General features: G+C 43.9%; 2 protein-coding genes across 2 annotated transcripts in view; both read left to right on the top strand.

The window, feature by feature from the left end:
• The first annotated feature begins 3,151 nt into the window (after window positions 1-3,151).
• Window positions 3,152-4,114, top strand: LOC132013759 (olfactory receptor 52B4-like). Its single transcript, XM_059394040.1, has one exon. The coding sequence runs from the start codon at window positions 3,152-3,154 to the stop codon at window positions 4,112-4,114; it is 963 nt and encodes a 320-aa protein (XP_059250023.1).
• A 10,914-nt stretch (window positions 4,115-15,028) lies between these two features.
• LOC132023583 (E3 ubiquitin-protein ligase TRIM34-like) overlaps window positions 15,029-19,276 on the top strand; it is a 19,465-nt gene continuing 15,217 nt past the window's right edge. The window contains exon 1 of the mRNA XM_059409552.1: window positions 15,029-15,209. The gene's annotated coding sequence lies outside the window, so the exon portion shown is untranslated. The remainder of the gene's footprint in view (window positions 15,210-19,276) is intronic.

Genomic DNA, 19,276 nt, shown 5'->3' with positions numbered 1-19,276 from the left:
TACTGTCAGCCATTTTTGCAGAGGGGCCAGCCACACTAGATAAATTACCAGTGACAAATGGTCAAAAGCTTGACAACAGGGATGCCTGGGGGGCTCAATCAGTTAAGCATCTGTCTTCGGCCCAGGTCATGATCCCAGGGTTCTGGGATTGAGTCCTGCATCAGGCTCCTTGCTCAGTGGGGAGCCTGCTTCTCCCATAGCCTGCCACTCCCCCTGCTTGTGCTCTCCCTCTGACAAATTAATAAATAAAATCTTTAAAAAAATCATTATTCATGATTCTAAAATTTGCAACTTATTAAAATCCAGGGGATGAATATAACTTCAACCTAAATCTTTATGAGGAACAAAACTTTACACATAGAAATCATTGGTACATATTTTTTATATTTATATTCCCTTTGAAAATGAGTTAACATTCATTAAATAGGCCTCTAGGAAGGCTAGATTAGGTGGAAAAGGCTTTCCAGAAGAGAAGATTCTCAAGAGGAGAGGAGGGGAGATGGGAAATGGTTTGACAGAGCCAGCCTATTTGGGAAGAAGATGAGGCTGGTGGAAACTGGTTCTGTCCCTGTAGCCCGAGTGGAAGTGTTCCTTCCACCATTCCACAAAAGTGGATAAACAGCCCAACTCCAGACCCACAACCTGAATTTTATTATGGAGCTATGCCACCTACTCTGGAGAGTCAGCCCAAGGCTGGTGAGTGAATTAGACATCTGAGGGTAGGGAGGTTTCCGGATCAAGGTAAGGACTGGGCTGGTGTTCTGTCCCCAAGAGACCAGAGATGACAGGACTCTTGGAGGCTATTGATACATGTGGACAAAATGGTAAAGACCTGAGGGGCAAATCTGATTGGTTCTAGCAGACGCAGAAAGTGAGGTCTGGGAGGGGAGCTGAGTATATGGGCCGGATGGAAGCTCCTGACAAGTGGCAAATCAGGAGAAGCCATCCTGTCGGTGGCAGATGCCCTAATAATTACACACTAGAGATGAGCAAACAGAAAATGCATTTGCTTAGACTACAGACTCCTGGAAAACCGTGCAAGGAACCCTGAGAATGGCAGCAAGCTGGCCACCTGCCCCAAGCTGGACGTCGGAGGCGACTCTGGGAAAGGAGCCAGAGCATCTCTGCAGGTGTGAGAACTAGGAGCCAATTTTCCTTCCCAGAAAGAAAAAAATCAAGGCAGGAAGAGAGGGAGCTGGAGTGGAAGAAATAATGTTAGTAAGTGTACGATTTTTCTTGGCCCCTGAGCTAGATATTTTAAGATACCCCTTCATCTAATATCTTCAGAATTAGGTAAAGTACCTTCAGAAGAAGGTACTTTATTATTGGCTCCATTTCTTCTTCATTCTGGAGAAAACTGGATGAGATATGGCGCTCTTCTCAGGAGCTGCCCTCTGAGCCACACCTGAAACATTTTACTGATCCTGTCTATGTACATACCCAACACTCTCTCAACCCATACACCCAGTTAGGACAGATGCCTGAAATACAGCCCACACTCCAAACAAGCTTCCTGAATGATTACGCTAATGAATGAAGGAAAGTCTGCTAGGAAGCAAATAGTAAAATTACGTGTTAGTTTCTAGCAGAAGAATCTTCCAAATATCAAGTATTGCACACCCTCCCGCAGAAATAATGCCTTCCCCCCCTCAACTTTGTCATTTCTTATTATTTTTTAATTCTTTTTAAATTTTTAAGTGTCCTTTATACCCAATACAGGGCTCAACCTACAACCTCAAGATCAAAAGTCGAACTATCTGCTGACTGGTCCCCCAATTTCAGTCATTTCTACACTTAGCTCCCCGGGGTGTGAACATTGAGACACAGAAGTCCTGACTGTTACCTCTGAAAGTCCTCATGATCCTCTTCCCAAGTGATCAAAATGTATGTGATGAAGTCCAAGAAATTTCAAACCCATTCCATCAATTACTGTTGTGAAATTTGGCAAGTGATTCATATTCTCTGAGTCTCTCTTTAGGTGTGAAATGGACACAATGAAAATATTCATTTCCTAGTGTAGAGGTCTGCTTGCTACATGATGCTACATGCAATGTGGATACTATAGTTCCTGGAAAAACAATGACTAGTAAATACTAGTTTAATTCCTCTCTGACTGTATTACATTCAGTTCCTAGAACACAACTTACTTTGTAGCATCCAGTTTCTCAGTCAATTACTAGTCTAATAACTCTTCAAGACAGATAATGGCCGCCCCCTGGATAAAGGATGAGGTCTAAGTATGAAGTTATGATCAAGGCTCTTCACTGCCTGTGCTCCCCTCCCTGCCTCTCAAGCATTGCCTATGCACCTGCCATCCTAGGCTGGAAATGTTTCATGAACATTCATGCAGGGATCTGTAAATTCACCTTTTCTTATGCTGCCTCCCTTCTGATAAATTAGTCAATTTCACGGGTCTTTTACACTCTTCCTGGTCATGCATAATGAGTTTCCCTGTTTATGTATAATCCTCTGTTTGAAAGTGAAATACAGGGGAGCCTGGGTGACTCCGTGGGTTAAAGCCTCTGCCTCCGGCTCAGGTCATGATCCCAGCATCCTGGGATCGAGCCCCGCCTCGGGTTCTCTGCTCAGCAGGGAGCCTGCTTCCTCCTCTCTTTCTGCCTACTTGTGATCTCTATCTATCAAATAAATAAATAAAACCTTTAAAAAAAGAGTGAAATACATACAGTAATGTTTCTGACTTTGGTTAGTTGGAGGTGAGTATAATTGGCTGTCACTCACTGAGGCACACACCATGTCCTTCATCTTTGCATACTTTCTATCTGCATGTTCCGAGAAGATGAAGAGTGTGAGATATGCCAAAAGCTCTACTATTCACAAAGAATATTAGAATAATTCCCCTTGAGAATATATTAAAAAGAATATGTATTTTCAGGGTGCCCGAGTGGCTCAGTCAGTTAAGCATCTGCCTTCAGCTCAGGTCATGATCTCAGGGTCCGGAGATTGAGCCCTGTGTCAGGCTCCCTGCTCTTGAGTCTGCTTTTCCCTTCCCTTTGTCCCTCCCCCTGCTCTTGCTCACTCACTCTCTCTCTCTCTATCTCAAATAAATAAATAAATAAAACCTCTCTCTATCTTTTTTAAGAATATGTATTTTGTAAACAGAAAGTAAGATCCCAGGCCATCTGCTCCAGGCATGGCTGCCTTAAACCACACTGGTGTTAGCCACACGGTCTTCCACTTACTGGGCGTCCCCGGGCTAGAGGACCAGCACGTGTGGATTTCCATCCCCTTCTTCATTTCCTATGTCATCACCTTGCTTGGGAACAGCCTGCTCATCGGCATGATCCTCACAAGGCGCAGCCTCCAGGAACCCATGTACCTCTTCCTCTGCATGCTGGCTGGAGCAGACCTCATGCTCTCCACATGCACCATACCTCAGGCCTTGGCCATCTTCTGGTTCCGTGCTGGTGAGATCTCCCTGGATCGCTGCATCACTCAGGTATTCTTTTTTTCTTCCACTTTTGTTTCTGAGTCAGGGATCTTGTTGGTGATGGCGTTTGACCGCTACATTGCCATATGCTACCCCCTGAGATACACCACTATTCTTACACCTGCTCTGATTGGGAAAATTGGAGTGACTGTCTGTCTGAGAAGTTACGGTACAATTTTCCCTGTAATATTTCTTCTGAAAAGATTGACTTTCTGTCAAAATAATATTATTCCACACACCTATTGTGAACACATTGGTTTGGCCAAGTATGCTTGTAATGACATTCGTGTGAACATTTGGTATGGATTTTCCATTCTAATGTTAACAGTGGTTTTAGATGTTGTGTTAATTTTTGTTTCCTATGTGCTGATTCTCCATGCTGTCTTCCGCATCCCTTCTCGAGATGCTCGCCACAAAGCTCTCAACACATGTGGCTCCCACATCTGTGTCATTGTCCTCTTTTATGGGCCTGGGATCTTTACAACCCTTACTCAGAGGTTTGGACGCCACATTCCTCCTCATACGCACATCTTGCTGGCTAATGTTTGCATGCTTGCCCCACCTGTGCTGAATCCTATCATTTATGGGATCAAGACCAAGCAAATCCAGGAGCAGGTGGTCCATGTGTTGTTTCCAAAGCAGAAATCACTTCAGTTTAAAATCTGAGTTTTTGGATTCTCCAGCCATCAGTGAGGTGGTCTCTGGAAGTGGAGGGTGGGAAGGATCTGCTGAAATACTCGGAAATGGCTCAGTGAGTTCTGTCTGTGGGGCAAGTTCACCACGGTGTTGCAGGACTTACTCCCTTGTCGTCAAAACAACCTGAGCACAGCACTCCCGTTGGAAGGAGCAAGCCTGCTCCCACAAAGACCCTGGGACAGGATGTTTGATTTGCAGAAGTCTTATATCCTTAATGACTCTAACATGATCTTTAGAAATAGATGAAGTGAGAGCTGTGCTCTGGGCTGGGATTTGGTTCAACTCTTCCTCAGTGAGCTTCCTCAAGCTCTGAGATGTCTTGTCTTGTGATGTCTCTAAACAATCATATACCCCTTAATGCCCTTCATTTTGGCTAATGATATTCTTAGAATCAGTGACTCCTATGTTTTATAGTTATTCCTATTACATTATAATTTATATCCTGTCCACATGCATGTCTGTAATAAGAGAATGTAAATGAATTGTGTGTTTTGTATTTGGCAGAACAACCTCTGAGGGTTGAAGGAATGGACACTGGTCCCTCCTGTGGTTTCTGAGGGGTGATGTGTCTTGTGGGATGATGAGGAAGGGGTCCTCCAATCTCAATGTCAGGCCATGTTCTTCAGTGATCCCCTCCTCGGTGGGACATTCAAGGCCTTTAGTGACCTGTCTCCTGATGTCCTTTACTGAAACACTGCCCATGTCACCTCCATCAGACACCAGGCCATTAAGATCTCACCATTTCCAGATCATGCCACATTCTCCATGTCCCTGCTCTGCCTTGGAATAACCTCCATCAGCTTGTGGAAACGCCTGTTCCTCCTTCTACACCCAGTTCTCACCTGCTCTCCTCTGTGACACGTTCTCCAACCACAGCTCCTTCCCAGTGTGCTCTCTAGTTGGTACATCCTCTCAGAGAAAGATCGTGTGCTGTCCATGTTTCTTTTTAAAATATGCATTTAATTAAAAATCTATGTCCCTTGTAGAAAATATTAGAAATTATGAAAAGAGACAAACATGCCATAACACCATAAACGTACAGCCCCTAAGCAATTTTACTGTTAAAATTTTGTCCCCTATGGTTATAGATCTATATCTGTATACGTACATATCTTTATCTGCATCTGTATCTACATCTGTGTCTGTATTTTTTTCTCCATCTGTATCTATAGCTTGATCTACTCCTTTATCTACCTGGAAAATATTATATGATACATATATAAAATACTGATTGTACTATGCATATGGTCTATAACTACTTTTCTGCTCTGGCAGTACTTGTTGACACTGTTTGTTTCTAATACATATGCATTTATATAATCAATTACTGTGCCTGCGTAGTATTTTACTGCAGGGTTTTACTGTATTTTATAAAACACTATTTTTTTAAGCCCTTTTTGTGCGGCATTATGACTATATATTTACAACTTCAAGGCTGAATTCTATTTGCTGTTTAAGTATGTAGTCCAGATACATTTAGATAAATTATTTTTTAAGTATTATCTTTCAATATAAGGTGCAAATACTCAGTGTAAGAGAGCTGGAAAACAGCAAATGTATAGAGAAAATCCCTAGTCAGGAGAAAACCACTGGTAACATTTTGGTATATTGCCTTACATTCATTGTTGTTCACATATATTTTTTTTAAACACTTTAAATTTTATTAGACATTTGGAGTGTTCTGTTTTTTTTTTTTAAGATTTTATTTATTTATTTGACAGACAGAGATCACAAGTAGGCAGAGAGGCAGTCAGAGAGAGAGGAGGAAGCAGGCTCCCTGCTGAGCAGAGAGCCCAATGCGGGGCTTGATCCCAGGACTCTGGGATCATGACCTGAGCTGAAGGCAGAGGCTTTAACCCACTGAGCCACCCAGGCGCCCCGGGAGTGTTCTGTTTTTAACTATGCATTTTATTGTACTTTTTTTTCTTTACTTTTTTTTTTTTTTTTGAGTGTAGTTGACACACAATATTAGATTAGGTTTGGGTGTGGAACATAGTGATTGCACAAGTCTAGACACTGTTCTCCGTTCACCACAAGTACTGCAATAAACACTGGGTGCATGTATCTTTTTGAATTAGTATTTTCATTTTCTTTGGGTAAATACCCAGTAGTGCAATTGTCAGGTCATAGAGTAGTTAGTTCTCTTTTTATTTTTTGTTTTTATTTTTTAAAGCTTTTTTAAAAATTTTATTCATCTGAGAGATATACAGAGACAGAGCACAAGCAGAGGGAGAGGAAGCAGCAGAGACTCCCCTCTGAGCCGAGAGCCAGACATAGGGCTCCATCCTAGGACTGGAAATTGTGATCTGAGCCAAAGGCAGAAGCCCAATTCTCTGAGCCTCCCAGGCACCTCAGGTTAGTTCTATTTTTAGTCTTTTGAAGAACCTCCATACTGTTTTTCACAGTGGCTGCACCAGTTTGCATTCCCAACAGTGCATTAGTGTTCCTTTTTCATCATGTCCTCACCAACAGGTTGTTTTTTGTGTTTTTGATTTTAGTCATTCTGTTCATCTTTTTTCTTACTATAACATTGGAAGTAATGACTTTCATGTTCTCTGCCTGTTGGAACTAAAACTGCAAGTCTCTGATACTCTTCTCTAATTCTCAGTAGTTCTCTTTCACTAGAAACTCTTATTCTCTTTGTCCAACTAAGTGTTCATTTTTCAGCTTGCTTGCTCACATTTTGACTGACAGTGGCAGAAGAAGGTTCCGGAGTGCTGGGATGGGTGCCGTCAGCAGCCGTGTAGGTGGGTGGGTCAGCATTGCCTTTCGCCTGAAGAGCCTTACTCTTTCTGGTCAGGAATGAGGTGAGGCCTGTTCTGTGCCTCAAGCAACAGAGGTCAGATGGTATCGCCATACTTGGTAATATCCCCAGGTCTTCCGGCATTTTCACTGCGGGTTATCCCTTAACCAACTTCTGAACTGACACAAATAGAAGTAATGAGCTGCTTGACCAAGTTGTTTCTGCCAGGAATTTTTCAGTCCCGCTGCTCCCAGTGGATGACCTTTGCTGAGGGAGGGGATATCAAATAGACACAGCCAGTCTCTCTGCACATGGACACACACCTTTATCTCCAGTACTCATCCATGGAAACTGACAGCAATCAGCTTGTATCTATTTCCTTTGGACCCTTGCATACCAGTCAGCTTATCACCACAATGCAGCACAGGCTCTTGAATTATTGACAAAAAAACTCTCCAGGGACAATCAGGTCATTCATTCTTTGAAATTCCCAATTCCTCAGTTCGAGATGAGAAAGTGGTTACAGAGTTTAAAAAAAAAAAAAAAAAGAAAGAAAGACTTGAAATAGCAAACCCCAACAAAAAGATCTGCCTGATAAGGGTCCTGCTCTTTTCTACAGAGCCCTCAGCCCTAGAAATGGCGCCCTCTGCTGACAACAACAGGAAGTCTGCGAGCTGCTTCCAGTTGTTCCATTTTCAGGGAAAGACCAGAGAAGGGATCTGAATTAAAAATAAATAAATAAATAAAAAATAAAAAATAAAAAAAAAATTCCTGTGGGTACCAAGTGTGGATTCTCACCACCCAAAAATCAGTTTTAGGACTTTCTCCTTCTCATTATTTCTGAAAGTGTATGTGACAGGAATGCCATCTGGTATTTCTGGGGCCTTAGGACGACGCTGGGCCATAGTTAGAGATAACATGTCCACCATGAAAGTTTGGGGGGATTCAGGAGAAACTCAGGGCATAAGGAACCTTCAGTCTGCAGGACTGAGCAAGCAGCAGTAACTAGAACCACCACCAGAGGGCGATCAGAAGCTTCTCAACCCTGGGAACCTGAGTTCCTCACTGGAATAGACCCAGGATCTGCACCCTTGTGTGAGATTCTTATACGATCTTCCCTTTGTCTGAGGACGACGTTTAAAAAAAAAAAAAATCTTTCCAGCACACTTGGGAACTTTCCATGTAAGAAGGAGCATATAATCGTTCGGCTGCAGAAGGCCCCTGATCATCAAGATTGAGAAAATTTAAAACAGAGCATGATTCAATATGTTATCAGGTGTTTGGGGATGTAATTCCCCCTTCTTAATTTTTTGAAGTTGGCGTTTTATTTTTTTTAAATATTTTATTTATTTATTTGACAGACAGAGATCACAAGTAGGCAGAGAGGCAGGCAGAGAGAGAGGAGGAAGCAGGCTCCCCACAGAGCAGAGAGCCTGATGTGAGGCTCGATTCCAGGACCCTGAAACCATGATCTGAGCTGAAGGCAGTGGCTTAGCCACTGAGTCACCCAGGCACCCCGAAGTTGGTGTTTTAATGTACCTCGAGCACATTCCACAATAACTTGACCCTGAGGGTTGTAGGGAATGCCTGTTTGTAATGTGACCTGAAAAGCAGCACAGAAGGACAAAAAGGCTTTACTAGAATAGGCAGGGGCCTTATCAGTCTTAATAATTTTCCAAAAACCTAAAATAGAAAAGGCATAGAGGCAATGAGCAATTACATGCTTAGTTGCTTCTCCCATTTGGGCTAAAGCAACCGGGAAATAAGATGGTAATAACATGGTAATAACATGGACATAAGATTGTTTAACAAAAGATGGGACTTCAGCAATAGCCATCTGCTAAAGGTGACCTTAACAAACCCCGAGGGTCAATGCTAAATGACGGGACAGGGAGAAAGTCAGGGCAAGCAGGGCAGGACTTTATGATCTGATGAGCATCCTCTCCAGCGAGAGAGAACTGTTTGTGAAGAGTGGAAGCATTTTGATGATGAATAACATGAGACTGAATGGCCTGATCGACCTGTACAGTTGTAAGGAAAGGTGTATGCGTGAATCTTCTTCCTTCTCTCTCTCTCTTTCTCTCTCTCTCTGCCTACTTGTGATTTCTGTCAAATAAATAAATAAAAATCTTCAAAAAAAAAAAAAGTTGGATTACGTTGGCGACTCTGTTCAGCTTGCTGGGAAGCTTCTCGGAACAATCTGATTTCCATAACAAATAGTCTCAGGGAAGAGGCAGGCACAGCAAAGCATCACCCATCCTTAGGAGGAATAGCCTCAGTAGCAGAGCTACTCACCAAAGTTAAAGTAAAAAGAGCTCTAGGGCCGTGCTGAACCAAATGGTCTTTAATTCTTTAAGAGTCTTAGAAGGTAGTGGTTGATGCTCTTGAATGACCTGACCTTGAGTGTGGACAGGCTCCTGGGAAGCAGCTAAAGCCCGTGGTCTCCTCCCCACATCCCTGTGCCTGCAAAGTGCCCACGGTGAAGGAGACTCGACCAGAGCTTTGAGACAAGCTCCCGCCCATGGTATTTGAAGCAGAGGAGGAGGCTGTGAAGGGCAAGCCAGTGCCAGGGTGGCAGGAAGGTGTAGAGGGAGCAACAGTAACAACTAATTTAGAAAAGGTAGCAAAAGGCTCACCAAAGTCCTCCTCATCCTCCTCCTCAGTATCAGAGGGAGGAGGCAATTCCCTTCCCTTTTCATACTTTCCTTCTGAAAGACCCCCCCCCCTGTCGTTAACTAATTAACTGCTCTTTTGTTGTGTAAGAGTACCTTGCAATGAAAAGACCCTTCCCCCAGGGTTGAATTCAATGTAACTGCTCTTTTGCCTTTCTGTAACCGCTTGGCTTTTAGGGCATGACACTTGTCTCCTGTTTGAACAAGATACCTTCTCTTAATAGCCGAGGCATGGTCACAGGCAAGGGGGCTGCATGGTCATGTAGGTCACGTAGACAGGGGGCTGCATAGTCACATAGACAGGATGTCTTTCTGCTGAGTAATAAGGTCAAACTTCCCCTCTTTGTTTCCCCTTCCCGCCTTTCTCTTCGCGCGCGGGGGTCTTCCAAAGCCAATCCACTAAAACCAAGTATGCCTTTTTTCAAATGTTCAAATTGTCAGCCAATCGGCCCCGTCCCATCCGGGACTTGTATGTACCTGTCTATAAAAATCCTGCACCACCCCAGCCTGGTGTGCTCAGCTAGCAGGAGCTGCTGACCACCCGCAGGCGCCTGTGCTACAATAAAGAACCTCTTGCTGTTTGCATCCTGTGGCAGTGTTGAATTCTTGGGTAAGGGGATCCGCGGGTCTTTCACTTCCATCCTCTAATTCTCTTTGGTATTCCTCTGGCAGAGGCTCATCCTTTAGCATTGGCTCCAGAGGAGCAGAGGGCTCCATTTGAGCCTTTGCATAAGTCTTGACCTGTGTATCCATAGGCCCATTGTGCTTTCCATGCTTCGGATCAAGACACTCACGGACCAGCCTCCACAAGGGGAAGGTGTCTACTGGCACGCGCAAGGGGCCGTGAACGGTATAATGAGCTCGCAAAAACAATGCCCAGCCTTTTCCCAAGTAGCCGAATTAACTGTGTCCTCCTCTGGAAACTAGGGACAAACATCCTGGACATGTTGTGAAAAATGTTCCAGCTGCGGAGTGTGAACCCGACAGCCTTGAACCTTACGCATAGATTTCAACATTTGAACTAAAAGCTCTCTCATCTTGGAGCCTAACTGTCCCATAATTTATTACTCCTAACTAAACGTCTCCCCACAATAAGAACCTACTGCGCGTGCATGGGAGTTCCTTAACCTCTTCACTTTCACTTTAAAGGCGTCTTCTCCTTTGTGGGTCCCTGTTGAGGCGCCACTTGTCACCAGCATGAGAGGTCCAAGGGAAGATGGAGAGAGATGGGTTGGGAATTAAGAAAGACAAGTTAGGAAGCTGGGATCAGGAGGTCTCCATGAGCTGGTAACCCAGTGGAGTCCCAACATGCAATAACAAGAATGTTTATCAAGGAACTTGAGGTCAGACGACCACAAGTTCCACACAGCTGCCTTGCTTCAAAACAAAAGAGTTTATTTGAGCATATTTACAGAGAGACTCAAGGACCCTGTCAGCCTGACCCAGAGCACTTATGTAAGCCAAAGCAAATAGTGAGTTACCTGCAGGCATTTGCTGAGCTAGCCCTTGGCAAAACTCCCTTGACTGCAAGGACCCTGTCAGCTTGCAGTCCGTTCCTCACATATACCAAACTTGCTTGTCCTTCCTTTCAGGCCATTCTCGTCTCCTGGAAGCATAGCTCAACTGACAGTGACATGCCAGAGAAACTCTTGATATCCTAAGAGGAGTTTTCATAAATGCTATTTTCTTCTATGTTTAATATATTACATGTTGGTAGATGGATGTTAAGGAAATAATAAAACGATGGCAAAGTCATTGCATGGTTGCAAGCCCACTGAATTCATAAAAAAATCAGGTATAAGAAAAATGGAAAAAAAAAGTGAATAACATTAGTGATGAGAATCGGATGTTACTCACACAGAAGTGATGGACAGTGCTGAGGTAATTTACACACCCCGAACTAGTGATTTACACACCTAACCTAACAAAGCTGTCTAATGACTTGTTATCTGAATGATGTAAATTACCAATATTGAATTAAGGATAAGCAAGCCTAAATGGGCAATTATTGACTCCTTAAAAGTGGCCAACGCATATGTCTAAATAGAATAGATACAGAAATTTTTAATGGGAAAGTTGTAAAAATTTTGAAGCATTTTTTTTAATTGTCTTTCTGCCCTTGGGCCCCAAGAGTGAGCCAGGTGATGAAGTAGAGCAGAAAGAACAATGGTACCTTGGAAAGCAATTCCAGAGGTGGTGCTTTTTATGTAACCTGCTCTCCAGGAGCCCAGGAAACTAGGATTTCCTCGCTGAGTACAACATATCATCCATCAATTTATTCTCCTCATGTGCTCTGCATGGAGGCACAATGTGTGCTGGGATCATCCTGCACCCAGAAAAGGTGGCGACTCCTAACAGGAACACCTCTGTTCAAAATGATGTCCCATCAAGTGTGGTGTCAAAGCTTATCTCAATTTCAAAGCAGTCCTTTCTTTCCCAGGCCCCCAAAAGCATAATTCACTTGGAGAGACTATATCAAAATAAAAGGCACAGTGAAAGATATTTTGACTATATCAAAATAAAAGGCACAGTGAAAGAAACATCAACAAAACTAAAAAACAATCTAGGGAATGGGAGAAGATACTTGCAAATGACATATCTGACAAAGGGTTACTATCCAAAATCTGTAAAGAACTTATAAAACTCAACACCCCAAAAAACCAGGTACCTAACTAAAAAATGGGCAGGAGGCATGAATGGATTTTTCTCCAAAGAAGACCTACAAATGGCCAAAAGACACATGAAAAGATGTCCATCATCACTTACTGTCAAGGAAATGCAAATCACAACTACAATGAGGTATCACCTCATACCTGTCAGACTGCCAAAAATCAACAAGAAACAACAGGTGTTGGTGAGATGTGGAGAAAAAGGAACACCCATGCATAGTTGTTGGGAATGCAAACTGGTGCAGCCACTCTGGGAAATGGAATTGAGTTTCCGCAAAAAGTTAAAAATATAGCTACCCTATGATCAAGGAACCACATTATTGGGAATTTACCCAAAGAATACAAAAATGCTAATTCAAAGGGATATACGCACTCCCTTATTTACAGAGACATTATTTACAATAGCCAAATTATGAAAGCAGCTCAAGTACCCATCAAATGATGAATGGATAAAGAAGAGGTAATATATATCTACAATGGAATATTATTCAGCCGTAAAAATAATAAAATCTTGCCATTTGCAATGATGTGGGTTCAGCTAGAGACTATAATGCTAAGCACAGTCAGTCAGTGAGAGGGACAAATGCCATCTGCTTTCACTCATGTGGAATTTAAGAAGGAAAACAAATGAGCAAAGAAAAAAAGCAAAGAGATGCAACTGCCCCTCAGAACAATGTATTACTTAAAATATAACCCCTGGACGATTTTCCTAGTTACCAAGGACATTTAGATAGAGCTTTAAGAAAAACACGTACTGGCAACAGGTCTTTGGGGGGAGAGGACGAAATATTTACGACCTTGAAGCTGAGCAGCTGGGAACGTCCTCCGGTCCTCAGGCGGACCTCCGCCTGCTTCCCTTTTCCGTTATCTCCCCCTTCTCCTCCCAAAAGCACCTGTTGTTAGTTAGATGAATCCTTTGAATGTTCTTGTTCAGCTATAAACTTTACACTCCTTTTTGTTTGTCCACAAGACCTGGAACTAATGTTTGACCTTCATTGACTCTGCTGTTGGTTATTCATTCTATCTAATAAAAGTGAGACTGAGCCTTGCTCGTGGCCCCAGTCTTTTCTACTGTGTCCGCTGCTCCCTTTCTCTTGCAGCTGACTTGTTTGTGCCTCATTCTTCTCCCGTTCACCGACTGGAAGCGGCAAAGCGAGAGAGAAACCGAGAAACAGACTCTTAACTATGGAGGGCAAACTGATGGTTACCAGAGGGGAGGAGGGTAAGGGGACAGGTAAAACAGGTGCTGGGGATTAAGGAGTGCACTTGTGGGGCACCTGCGTGGCTCAGTTGGTTTAGCAACTGCCTTCAGCTCAGGATATGATCCTGGAGTGCCAGGATGGAGTCCTGGCATCAGGCTCCCTGCTCAGCAAGAGAGCCTCCTCGTATGCTTTCTCTCCATTTTCTCTTTCTCTCAAATAAAATCTTAAAAGGAGTGCACTTGTGATTGAGCACTGGGTGATGTATGGCAGTGTTGAATCACTGTATTGTACACCCGAGACTAATTATAGTATACTTGTTATGCCCCAATAATGGGTCCGTGATTAAAGGAGCGAGACTACTACAAAGTGAAGGTCAAGCAAAGCTTTATTTCGCACCAAACATCAAGAATTTAACTGAACATTGGGGCACCTGGGTGGCTCAGTGGGTTAAGCCTCTGCCTTCGGCTCGGGTCATGATCCCAGGGTCCTGGGATCAAGCCCCACATCGGGCTTTCTGCTCTGCAGGTAGCCTGCTTCCTCCTCTCTCTCTGCCTGCCTCTCTGCCTACTTGTGATCTCTGTCAGATAAATAAAGAAAAAAATCTTAAAAAAAAAAAAAGAATTTAACTGAACATTCGGGGACGCACCTCTTACAAGAGAGGGAGACCCTTCTCTGTTTCACAGTCCTAGCTTTTAAGGACAAAGGCCATGTGGTCGGGTCTGGCCACGCACAGCTGACCAATGAGATTGTAACACACACAGGAAACTCCATAGTGATGCTAGGTGACCAATTGAGTTACAATTTACCCTAGTAGACATCTGACCCAACCTATTACACCTTGATTAGGATTGGCGCCAAAAAGGGTTCCCAAAGGGTGGGGGCCCCTACTCCTTGGTAGCTCGGGAGACAGTATGCAACCCTCCACCTGGCCTGACCCACCCTTGTGTCTGGGCTTTGTTACCTGAAGCTGGTTTCGGGGATTTGTTTTAAAGTGAATCCCCTGGGGGAAGGGAAGCAGGGACAGTTTAACTTTAATGAACGCCTCTTGCTAAATAGGTCCTTACATACTGTATTTTAATTAACCAGAATTTAAAAAGCCAAAAGCTTTAAAAAAGCCAAAAGCTTAAAAAGCCAAAGTTTTGCATCTGTGTGACTACTGCACGAATAGGAATTAGAAAAGGATACTCCAAAAAGTTGTCTTGGTCCTTTGTAGCCAGTTCTTCCAACAACCTCCTTCCCTGGTCTGCCCTACTCCTGGCTATTTCCTAGGGGGCGGTGGTGGGCTCTTTGGGGACAAATGGAAGGGGGGACCTGAGGGGATAATTTAAAATTGGTAGGCTGAACTGACAGCCTGTGAACAACCATAAAATGGGAGGAGACCTAGCTGGCTTGGGAAGCAGAGAGGATTAAAACAGCCTCTCCACCTCAGCACCCAGCACCAAGGACATGTTGGACCAGCTCATCCTTCGCTGTGGGAGGTGTCCTGCAGAGTGGTTAGCTGTCCCCCTGGCGTCTACCCACTAGATGGCAGTAGCATAACCCAGGTAGGACAACCAAATCTGTCCTCTGGCTTTGCCCAACGCCTTCCAGAAGCTCCTTCCCCTTTCATTTTCCTTTCAGCGCTGAGGATTTCACTTTCATTTCCCCACCAGCGGCTCAGGAGGAGTGGCTAAAGGCTGACCCAGCGGCCTTTTTGGTGAGGAAACGCTGACCGCGCCTGACCTGGCTTTTCTTCATCACTTAAATCTGAAGCCAAGACTTCTCTGAGGGGGTTTCAAGGTGCGTGGGGAAGTTATGGGGGGGGGGGGCAGGCAGTGGGAGACGCCAGAAGGAAGGTACCATGTGAAGGTATGTGAGTTCAGTGTGTGACCCAGTCTCAGTCTGAAGGGAAGAAGAACCAGTTTGTGGACTTTCTGTTGTGAGTGCAGAGTCCTGATTCTGGAGATGGACGGCCTGGAGAAAAAGGAGCGCCCAAGAGGTGGGAGCGTTGTTTCTTTGCTGGAGGGGTCCTTCTTTCTCCAGGTTGCATGCGCCGCCCTCATTCCCTCCTATTGTGTATTTTGAATTATCTACCTCAAGGGAGGGAACTGGAGTCCTTTCCCTCTGTCACGCTCTCTTCCTCTTTCTCAAAAATGAACAGAAAGTTATCTTTTGTTCTGCCCAGCTCTTCTGCTTGAAGAAAAGCCGGTAGAAGAGGTCCCTGTGTTCTAAACGTTCGAAAACCTAGGCTCCTAGAGCGGAGCACCAGACAGAATGGAGTTTGGGGGGCAAGCGTGGCAGGGCTCGTATCGAAGCTGATTCTCTCATTCCCTGCCCCCTGCCCAGAAGCAACTGAAGGGCTGTTTGTGGCCTTCCCGAGAGGTCTCAGCTGCTGGCCTGTAGGGTGATGTGCCTGCCACCTGCCTCTGTGGCCCCCATTCACCCTGTGTCCTTCCAAGTGTCAGTCTCAGGGGTCTCCCTGCACATCCCCGCATAGGTCCCTGTCCTCTGGCTTACAGGAGGCTTGGCATTCCTCCTCTGCAGATACACCGTTGCATGGTTACCTCAGTTCCTTACTATTTTTCTTCATGCAGAGCTAATGAACAGGAGCTGATTATTGCTCAGAAGGAGCCCAGAGATCCAGTGGTCTTGCTGTGAAATTTGCGTCATGACTGACAGTGATGACATCCCATCTTGAGCTCACTTGGGAGCAATGTTCACATTGATGGGCTGGTTACATACCTTCTGACACATGTACCTCCAGTACCTCTACTTTCCAGAAGTCTCTGTTGCTGTCTTCCTGGGGTCTATGCTTTACTCTTGAATAGGGTCCATTTCTGCACAGATACTGATGTCCCCCAGGGTCCAACACAAGGCCCAACACGTGGCATGAACTTGAACAATTGATTTATAGGAACTAAAGCTGCTGGTGTAAAAAAAAAATATGCATTCAACATGGAGTAAATGTTAAATACATATAGGAGCTTACAGTTGTGTTGGGGAGAGATTGTAAACAGACAAATAATTAGCATCTTCTGATGAACCAATGAGACCAGGAGCAATTTAATAAAAGTGATCCTATGTTATAAAATGAGTTTTTTTTTTAATTACTTTTTAAAAATCACTACTTTCTAAAAACATACTCACCGGAGAGCTAGGTGTCTTGGAGAGAGGGTCATGAATGGAGGTCTTGGAGATGGGGAGGTGCAAACTTAGTCCTGGATTCTAAGGAGTTGCTAGAGCAGGAATTCTATTCAATATAGAGTTATGGGAAGGGGGAATTGCAGTATTTGAGTTCCCCAGGTCTCTCCATGTAAAAAACAGGTCCGACTTTCCCCACAGGCAGTTTTGGCTTAGGAAACCATGAGAAGTGTTCTAGGACGCTGTCTGAAACTTCTAAGAACATCCTTCCTGCCACACCACTTCCTGGAGGTACTTTCATTTTACTGTGTGACCTGGGGAGAGGCAGAGAGTTGCATTATCAGAGTCCAGATGTTAGGAGAAGACTCCAGTGTAGGATACCGTTATCTGATACTTGTGGCAGCCAGTTGACCTGGGACTCCATCAGGCAGATACTACTTGAATTCTCTTCTTACTTTCCTGATCACTGCCGGACTCTTGGGCATTGATGGGGTCACTGACCCTGTGTGGGGGCTCTGGCTCCTTTGTACCTTCCTCCTTCTGGGGCCAATGTGATGACGGTTGCTTTAACATCAACTTCTTATAGGCCCACGGTGAACATACGGGGTTTATAACCTCATAGTAGAATACGTGGTCCACTCCCCTGTAGACTTCAGATGTTTCTCAGCATTGGTTGGATACTGAACAGAATGAAGGATAATCGAGAACCCCACACCTGTGATTGGCTTATAGCTTCATTTATAAGTAGGTATTACAATACTACCATGTTGTATAAAACCGTGCTCTTGCCAGTCAATAAAGCCTAATCTGACGACAGTCACTGCAGCCAGGAGCTGACAGCATGTGGCCTTTGGACAATTTTCAGTACCTGTATCGTTGGCTAGATCACATTGACCAGCCCACTTTCAGCTTTATTTTTCACCCGGTTCACTTCATGGATGATGGGAGAAGTGAGCATATTTCTAGACCTACATTGATCTCCATACAGCATTCATCATGCTTCTCTTCTCTCTTTTTAGAGCAAAGGGAAGGTTATAGTTTATTATAAACCTCAGTTCTTTCATTATCAGACGTTTGTTATTTTCCTAAGGCTTTATAACAAATTATGGATTAGAACCACAGGAGTGTATTCTCCCACAGTTCGGGAGGCCAGAAGTCCAAAGTCAAGGTGTTGGCAGAATTAGTTTCCTCTGTAGGTACGGAGAGAGAATCTGTTCCACGTTTCTCTCCTGGCTTCTCATGGTCTCCAGCAAGCCTTGCATTCTTTGCCTTCTTGCTGCACTGCTGCAGTCTCTGCTGCCATTCCCACACAGCTTTTTTCCCTGTATGTGGTGTGTCCTCTCCTCTCCTTTAAGGACTCTGGTCATTGGGTGTAGAGCCCACCTATTCCCAGCATTGCCTTATCTTAACATGATTATGTCTGCCAAGATATTTCCAAACAAGGTCACATTCACACAGGTAACGTCGATGTAGGGAATAGAGTTCAATCATTGAAGAGTTTTGAGGAGGATCATGATTTAATTGAAAACATTTAATATTTTTAAACATTTAAAAAAAAAGTATCGTGACTAATATCTACTGAAAGCTTCCTTTTTAAAAAAAATTTTTATTTTGATTTTTATATGCTTCACAGTTCTTGTCTGTAATAAGTCTGGGTTCTGAGAATCAGCAGCGTCTCCATGCTGTCATTGTGATACGCCTTCTGACTGACCACCAGCAACAGTTTTAGGTTTGGTTTGCCACTCCCACTCATGTGACTTAGCAGGGCAGAAACCAATCAGGTTCACACAGCTCAGCTGGAGCCTACAGGACTGGAGACTTCCTCATGGAATCCTCATGGCTTCCTCATATGAGCTTTCAGTGAAGATCCATATGGTGCAGGAGATACTTTATCCCCTTCGTCAGGTCATTTATGAGAGAACAAGACCATGTGGTATGTATGAAACTAGCATAGCTTAGGGTGAGTTTTGTGCCAACAGGCTGATTACCTTACAAAAGAGCCATAAGCATAGCTTCCAGGACCCTATAGGCAAATATTTCATTACAGGAGCCACAATGCACTTGAAGTGGAGGTCTGTGCTTACTGAAAATAATAAGACAAAGTGGTAGGAGAAGGTAACGTCCGTGTCCTTTTTATGGGAAGAAAGGACTTAAGCCTGATGATGACCCTCTTGTTTCCATATGTCCAACCTAACTCCCAGCCCTGTCCCTTTTATCTTACTTACATCTCTGTCAGCCTCATCTAGTTCTCTCCATTCCCTACAACAGCTTGTCCTACAAACTTCCGTCACTGATCCTACTCTTTGGAGAGAGACTGTGTCTTTTACATTGTTCAGAAAGTGTCACATTTTTTGGTCTCTGCTGGCACATTAATGCCAAAAGTCTAGCAGCTCTCTGCACACCAGCCATATGGGCATTTTAAAACCTGTGGAAGATGTTATGCCTTCCATCAACAGGGCATTCATATATGTGACGACTTCTCTCTAAAATGTATTTCTCCTCTTCCTCATTCCATATCCTTTCCCACTACTTTTAGTTCAGTCCTTACTTATTCAAGGAGGATATTTTTGATATTCTCCTGTTTGGCCAATCATTAGTTCCCTTTAAACAGGGACCTCTGGGTGATAGTGTTTATCACACCTACCAGACCTCTGAAAAAGAATTCTGAGGACATTGTTTTCACCTTAATTCAACTTACTGAATGAAATAATCTTTATAAACTACTT

The sequence above is a fragment of the Mustela nigripes genome, chromosome 1, assembly GCF_022355385.1.
Source record: "Mustela nigripes isolate SB6536 chromosome 1, MUSNIG.SB6536, whole genome shotgun sequence".
Taxonomy (NCBI): Eukaryota; Metazoa; Chordata; class Mammalia; order Carnivora; family Mustelidae; genus Mustela; species Mustela nigripes.
Note: the sequence above shows the minus strand (reverse complement) of the source record. Positions and strands in the feature narration are given on the sequence as shown.

Bases quoted from the DNA above. Each gene is read 5' to 3' on its own strand.
- LOC132013759 (XM_059394040.1), top strand. From the start codon at position 3,152: ATGGCTGCCTTAAACCACACTGGTGTTAGCCACACGGTCTTCCACTTA.